The sequence below is a fragment of the Nelumbo lutea genome, chromosome 3 (genome assembly GCF_056320005.1).
Source record: "Nelumbo lutea isolate HS-2025 chromosome 3, American lotus-T2T, whole genome shotgun sequence".
Taxonomy (NCBI): domain Eukaryota; kingdom Viridiplantae; phylum Streptophyta; class Magnoliopsida; order Proteales; family Nelumbonaceae; genus Nelumbo; species Nelumbo lutea.
Window position 1 is genome coordinate 63,109,172 of NC_142686.1, and position 6,116 is coordinate 63,115,287.

General features: G+C 38.2%; 1 protein-coding gene across 4 annotated transcripts in view; it reads left to right on the top strand.

Annotated features, from left to right (window-relative positions):
- The window catches only part of LOC148865309 (uncharacterized), a 36,717-nt gene extending 30,820 nt beyond the window's left edge, over nucleotides 1–5,897 (top strand). The window contains exons 7-9 of one of the 4 annotated variants that reach the window (XM_088978796.1): nucleotides 2,330–2,509; nucleotides 5,133–5,249; nucleotides 5,603–5,897. In XM_088978796.1, coding sequence (XP_088834922.1) covers nucleotides 2,330–2,509; nucleotides 5,133–5,249; nucleotides 5,603–5,767 — 462 coding nt within the window. In that variant the 3' untranslated portion in view covers nucleotides 5,768–5,897. Of the gene's footprint in view, nucleotides 1–2,329; nucleotides 2,510–5,132; nucleotides 5,250–5,471 lie in introns of all 4 variants that reach the window. The other 3 variants (XM_088978794.1, XM_088978797.1, XM_088978795.1) reach the window with 3 other exon arrangements.
- The last annotated feature ends 219 nt before the right edge of the window (nucleotides 5,898–6,116 follow it).

The following is a 6,116-nucleotide window of genomic DNA, read 5'->3' on the forward strand; positions in this document are numbered from 1 at the left end:
AAAGTTATCTCACTTTCAGCACCAACTTCTTCAAATACACATTACGCATCAAATACAAAAGCTGAAATCACTCTGTCATTAAATCAAACACCTGTACTGCACACTGTAGAACCACTCACATCAAATACAAGAGCTGAAATCACTGTCATTAAATCAAATACCTATACTGCACACTGCAGAACCATTTACACACCAAATACAAGGGCTGAAATCATTCAGCCATTAAACCAAACACTTACACTGCACTCTGCAGAACCAACTTGTACTCAGCTGAACACTGTTCACCCGAACCTGCTCTCTTCATACCATCGAATAGAGAGCTTCCTACCAATCACCACAAGTAGCCACTGCACCACAAAGCAGAGGCATGAAGGCCTCCTACAGAGGAAAACGTCCACTCCTTTTCAACCTTTCCCTTAATCTCCCAGTGGTTCTTGAGAAATCTGCAAAACCCTAGAGAGGAGGGCGATAAAAAAATTGGGTAAAGCAGAATAAAAGAGCAAGATGAGCAGATCTGAACTTGTTACATGCGCTCTGATACCATGTGAAAACCTTATTTAGTCCTAGGTTACAGTAGAGAAGAAGGATAAGAAGAAGAAGAAGAGGAGAAGAAGAAGGGTTCGGCCAGTAGAGGAAAATCAGTCCTCTCTCTAGTTGACCCACTTGTATTTATCTCCAATAGCATAGTTACAAGAAATACCATATTGTCCCTCATAAGTGATGGGACACATAACTTAAACTTAAATAAAATAGACCTTTCACTCTCAAATAGGTAAACCCAAATGACCAAAATACCCCTGTTTTGTGTACTCTTAACAGTTTGCATGTATTCTTTGGTCTCTTTTTTAGTTATTGTCAATGGTATATTCACACCTTTCTTTCAAGCCCAAAGGGGCTTGAGACAAGCAGATCCATTGTCATCTTTGTTGTTTGCTTTGGTGGCAGAAGTTCTAAGCCGCTTATTATGTAAAGGAGCAGAGGCTGGGATGTTTGAAGGGTTTAAAGCAGGAAGAAATGGAGTTTCCATTACTCATATTCAGTTTGCAGATGACACATTGATATTCCTGGATGCATCAACTGTGTAAGTGCTGAATTAAGAGTGATCCTCAGATTTTATGAAATGTTGGTAGGACAAAAAATCAATTTGAAGAAGAGTGTGGTGATTGGGGTGGGTGATATCCCAGAATTTCTTTCGGAGGATTGTGCAACAACTTTGGGTTGTTCGGCAGGGGGTTTCCCTTTTACTTATTTGGGTCTCCCTATTGGGGAAAAAGCTTCAGTCTCTTCAACTTGGCAAACAGTTCTTGACAGGATAGATCAAATGACTGGTAGGATGGAAGGGAAGGTATCTATCTCTTGATGGAAGGATTACTCTTATAAAGGGTGTGCTATCCAATCTCCCGGTATTATTACCTTTCACTTTTAAAGGCTCTAGCTTCTGTGATAAATTCGATTAAAAAATTGCAAAAGGAGTTCTTATAGGGAGTTTAAAGGGATTAAGAAGAAATTCCACTTAGTTAAGTGGGATAAGGTCTGCAAGGAAAAGAAAGATGGGGGGTTGGGGATAAGATGATTGGAGATTTTCAATAAAGCTCTTTTAGGGAAATGGTTGTAGAGATTTGGGTTGGAGAGGGAGGTGCTTTGGAGAAGAGTGGTGGCTTGCAAATATGGTGTTATTGGGTTCAGGTGGGATTCCAGAGAAGTGAAGACATCTTATGGAGTAAGTGTTTGGAAAGGGATAATGCGTTTCCAGTAATCTTTTCTCAATCTTGTGTCCTTTAGGGCTGGTGATGGTTTAACAATCAAATTTTGGGAAGATGATTGTCTGGGCATTGGAAACTGTGTGATCTTTTCCCTTATTTGTATAGGTTGGGTATGAATAAACCTGTATGCCAGTCTCTTCTGAAACTAAGTCAAGCTCGGTACAGTTGCTGGCAATGCATCTGAGATCTTAAAATGGCAGGAGCAACAATAAAATGAAGTGGATTTTACAGGCTATGTAGCAATGCTCCGAGGACCTTTCAGAATCCGGAACCTCAGCACTTCCTACAATTATTTTATGATGGTGGAAAGCTAGACTCAATTAGGTCTTATAACTTATCAGAGAGAAAAAGAGGTCCATATGGTTTCATCTCATTTACATCATTCATATATTACATCCAGCATTTATTAGGAGTTGAACATGGCTCATCTTTAACATTCTTAAGTAAAATAAAATGAATGCTTTTATGTAACTTACACTTTTATACATCAAAGGTGAAATGAACTAGCACTTTTTTCTTCTGTAATTTCATATGGTTTATACTTGGCCATTCTACCTTGCATGCAGGCCTCCGCAGAAGCAGATGCATTCTTTTGTTTTGTTGAGTTGTTAAGTGGATTTCGGGACCACTTTTGTCAGCAACTTGACAACAGTGTTGTGGGCATTCGTTCCACAATTACAAAGTTGTCACAGCTCTTGAAAGAACATGATGAGGAGCTTTGGCGTCATCTTGAGGTCACATCCAAAGTGAGAGCTGCTCATAACTTGTTTCTGCATTATCTTTTGCATCAAATAAATTTAATGGCTTTTGAATGGGAGTTGAAACACCTATTCGTTAAGCCATACCAAGACATACCTGCTGGTCAAACGTACCTCATCAAACCATCCCAAATATCTGGTGTATCATATTCTGCTTAATTGCCCAAATAAACATACTGCTGAACAGTCTAGGGAAAAAGGTTACTGCAGACAGTAGAATCGTCGTTTTAGGTTGATCTTTTTTTATTTTTTATTCTTTTTAATTTATAGCATCTTCCTTGGAAGCATGGTGAGTACATAACCCACTGGCCCCAGGATTAGAACCTCACTCTGATACCATGTAAACACAGATCACAAACTAAAAGGTTTGGCTACTTGTAGAGAAGAGGGAGAGTGAAAATAAAGAAACAATAGATCTTCCATCCTACTCTTCTAACAGGGTCACTCAAACATCCTAAATGTATGGCATGCTGACATACGGTAGCAGGGAAATTAAGGTCACAAGTTCAAAATATGACTTCACAAAGAACTTTTAGAATTTAATCCAAAACTTGACTCTTAATAAAAGCTGCCTGATGATGAGTTGATCTTCCCCTACTCTATCAAAGTACCATATATCTGCCATCAGCACTGGATCTCTCAGTGGTTTCTTTCATGAGTTAAAAATAACAGCATTTTCTGTTCTTTTTCTTCTAGGCCTGGTCTAGGTTCATATAATTGTATCCCAATCTTAGTGCTTCAACTTCAACCAACGTTGCTAGGGATGCTAGGACTGTTAGTTTTGATTCCACTTGGTGTGAGTTAGGCATATTTCTTGACCATAAAGAATGTTAGAGGCCTAAGTGCATAACAGATTGTTCTTATTGGGTTTGGTTCCTAGGTTGGTTTTACTTTACATAGCATGTACTTTTATCTGTTAAGCACGGAAGCTTCCTTATTTTCCATTATTAATAGCTTCTTTGAAAATTTTGCTGGAAATTTCCAGGCTTCCTAGGTTTTATGTCCAGGACTGGTCCAGAATATGTATGCATGTCGACTATGATGCCGGAAACTCATAATACTTGAAAATATACTAATCAATCAACCGGCATCATAAAAGTGGGGTAACCAATCGGGTGGGTTTCCATCAAAATTCACGGGGTATTTTGATTGGTCAAATCCTATCCGGTATCATGTCTTTCTGGCATCATAGTTGAACACAATATTTTATATTACATTAAGTATATCATATATTTTGTACATATGATATATATGCTATGTAATATAAGAATGTTACATAACATCATATTTTGGTTGGTAATATTATATATGTCATCATCGTCGTCTTAGACTTGTCCCACCTATATGGGGTCAACTACATGAATCCTGTTTCACCATTCCGTTATGTATATAATGTAAGAATATAAATACAAAACCTGAAAGTCTGGTCCAGCCCAAGATCATCTTACTTTAAGTTCACTTATTTAGTTCTTATCCTAACTCAGCAGATGATTCTAAAGTTTTATGTGGCTCTGCTTATACTTACAAGTGATAGCCGATATTATATGGTTTTGTTTTACTGGTGCTGTAATCGGATCGGATATACCTTCCTTCGAGTTCGAATTGGTTAAACATCTGCAGCATCCGAGTTCGATCTAAAATCCGATCAGATTAAACATTCATAGATCGAATTCGAATCCATTGGATTGGTCGGATTATCGGATTTCATCCGCATCCGAGCAAGAGGCCTGAAAATGTGGTTCGTCTATGCAGAGGGGAAAGAGAAGTTTCCCAAGTTCAGTAACATTTCAAGAAATACTTTGAATGGTGTCTTCTGGTTGAAGCCATGAGCTTGGCAAATTGAGAAATGGTATTCGAACTAGGAAAAAATAGAAAAAAAATATAAACTAAATAAAAAGCAAAGACAAGCTCTGATGAGGCCTGAAACCCTATCAGATTGAGTCCAATGCACTCTTTCACAAGTCCAAGATGAGCCCAATGCACTATTAGTACCTTGTGATGAGACCACATAGCCCTAACCCTAGGGTTTCTCAATCACGGGGAAACATTTTAGTGTTAACAAATATATAATAACCAATCAGATTCATCCATAGGGGTAAAGTTATAAAATAGCCATCTCTCAGAATTCTTCAGATTTTAGAACAACATTCTTTGCAATAAGATAATAGAAAAAATAAGTTGCAAATTTTCAAAGAACTTTTGCAAGTATTGTTCTGCTTTTCAATGTCAAATGTCGGTGTTAAGAATGAGCCTTTGAGACATTATGACACATATCAACATGGTAAAAAAAAAAGGTTTATCCAGCATGGTCAATTTCAGAAATTGGAGTGTCATTAAAGTTTCCTTGTGAAGATATCCTATTGGGGATCAAGCCAAATGATGTCAAGATCGCTAAAATTCTATCCGACAACATATGATTAAACTTTAGGGCCATGTTGTGGCATGCCAAGGGCTTAAAGCATCTCAATCCAACAAGGATCAAGCACCGTGGTTGAATAATTCAATGGATAAAAACTTTTGTCCATTTTACTTTTTCTCAAAGTAATATTCAGATGCAAGCTTGAAAAATCCTCACTTAAAATGCCTGAATGCTTTTTATTTGGAAATGTAGGTGAATCCACAGTTCTATGCATTTAGATGGATAACTCTCCTGTTGACTCAAGAATTCAATTTTGCGGACAGCCTTCACATATGGGACACACTTCTAAGCGATCCTGAAGGTCCTCAGGTAAGAATTTATCTGGTTAACCTTGTATCTTCATGCATGTTAGTGCCGTTTTCTCTCCTTTCTTTTGGGTTTTACTATGCTCCTAAAGTCCTACCATGATCAGCAAAAGTGTTCGACCACCTCTTGATTTTCATAACCCTAAATTCTAGACCCTAAACCTCTAAACCTAAAATCAAAGTGTAAAATGCATTTGGTCGGATGCATGTCATGTCCTTTGACCAGGTGGGAGCCAAATATTTGCCCATTCTTTTTGCTTTGCTTGTGGAGAAAAGATGGTGTTAAGGAATGAACAAAATTTATCTTCCTGCAAAGAATTTCGTTGGTGGAAATAAGACTTGATGTTGCAAGTGCAGAACACGCTGCTTCGTATATGCTGTGCCATGCTGATTCTCATCCGGAGGCGTTTATTAGCAGGCGATTTTACTTCCAATCTCAAGCTACTTCAAAGCTATCCTTCTACCAACATCAGTCACCTCCTCTATGTTGCTGACAAATTGCGTGTAAAATCTACCAGATAAAATTTCCATTTGTTTTTTACATTTCATTTGCCCTTTGTACTGCCAAGTTTGATGTATGTATAATTTGGTAAATGTAAATGTACGTTCAAATTAACCACCAGCGTTGAGAGAAAATGGTTTGCTTTAGGTCCTTGTTCGTCTATTAGTGTTCTTGATGCTAGGTGCTCTCATCTCGATGAGTTAATGTTTCAATATTCAATGCTCTGAGCAGGTACTCTCGCCTGTGTGCGAGGGTTCCCTCCGGTCTACCCCTTGAACCACTTGCCGACTCGAAACACCCCCTGTAGGGGCGTATCGGGAAGGCTCCAATACGATACGTATTGGTCGATATATATCGATACTTTGAATC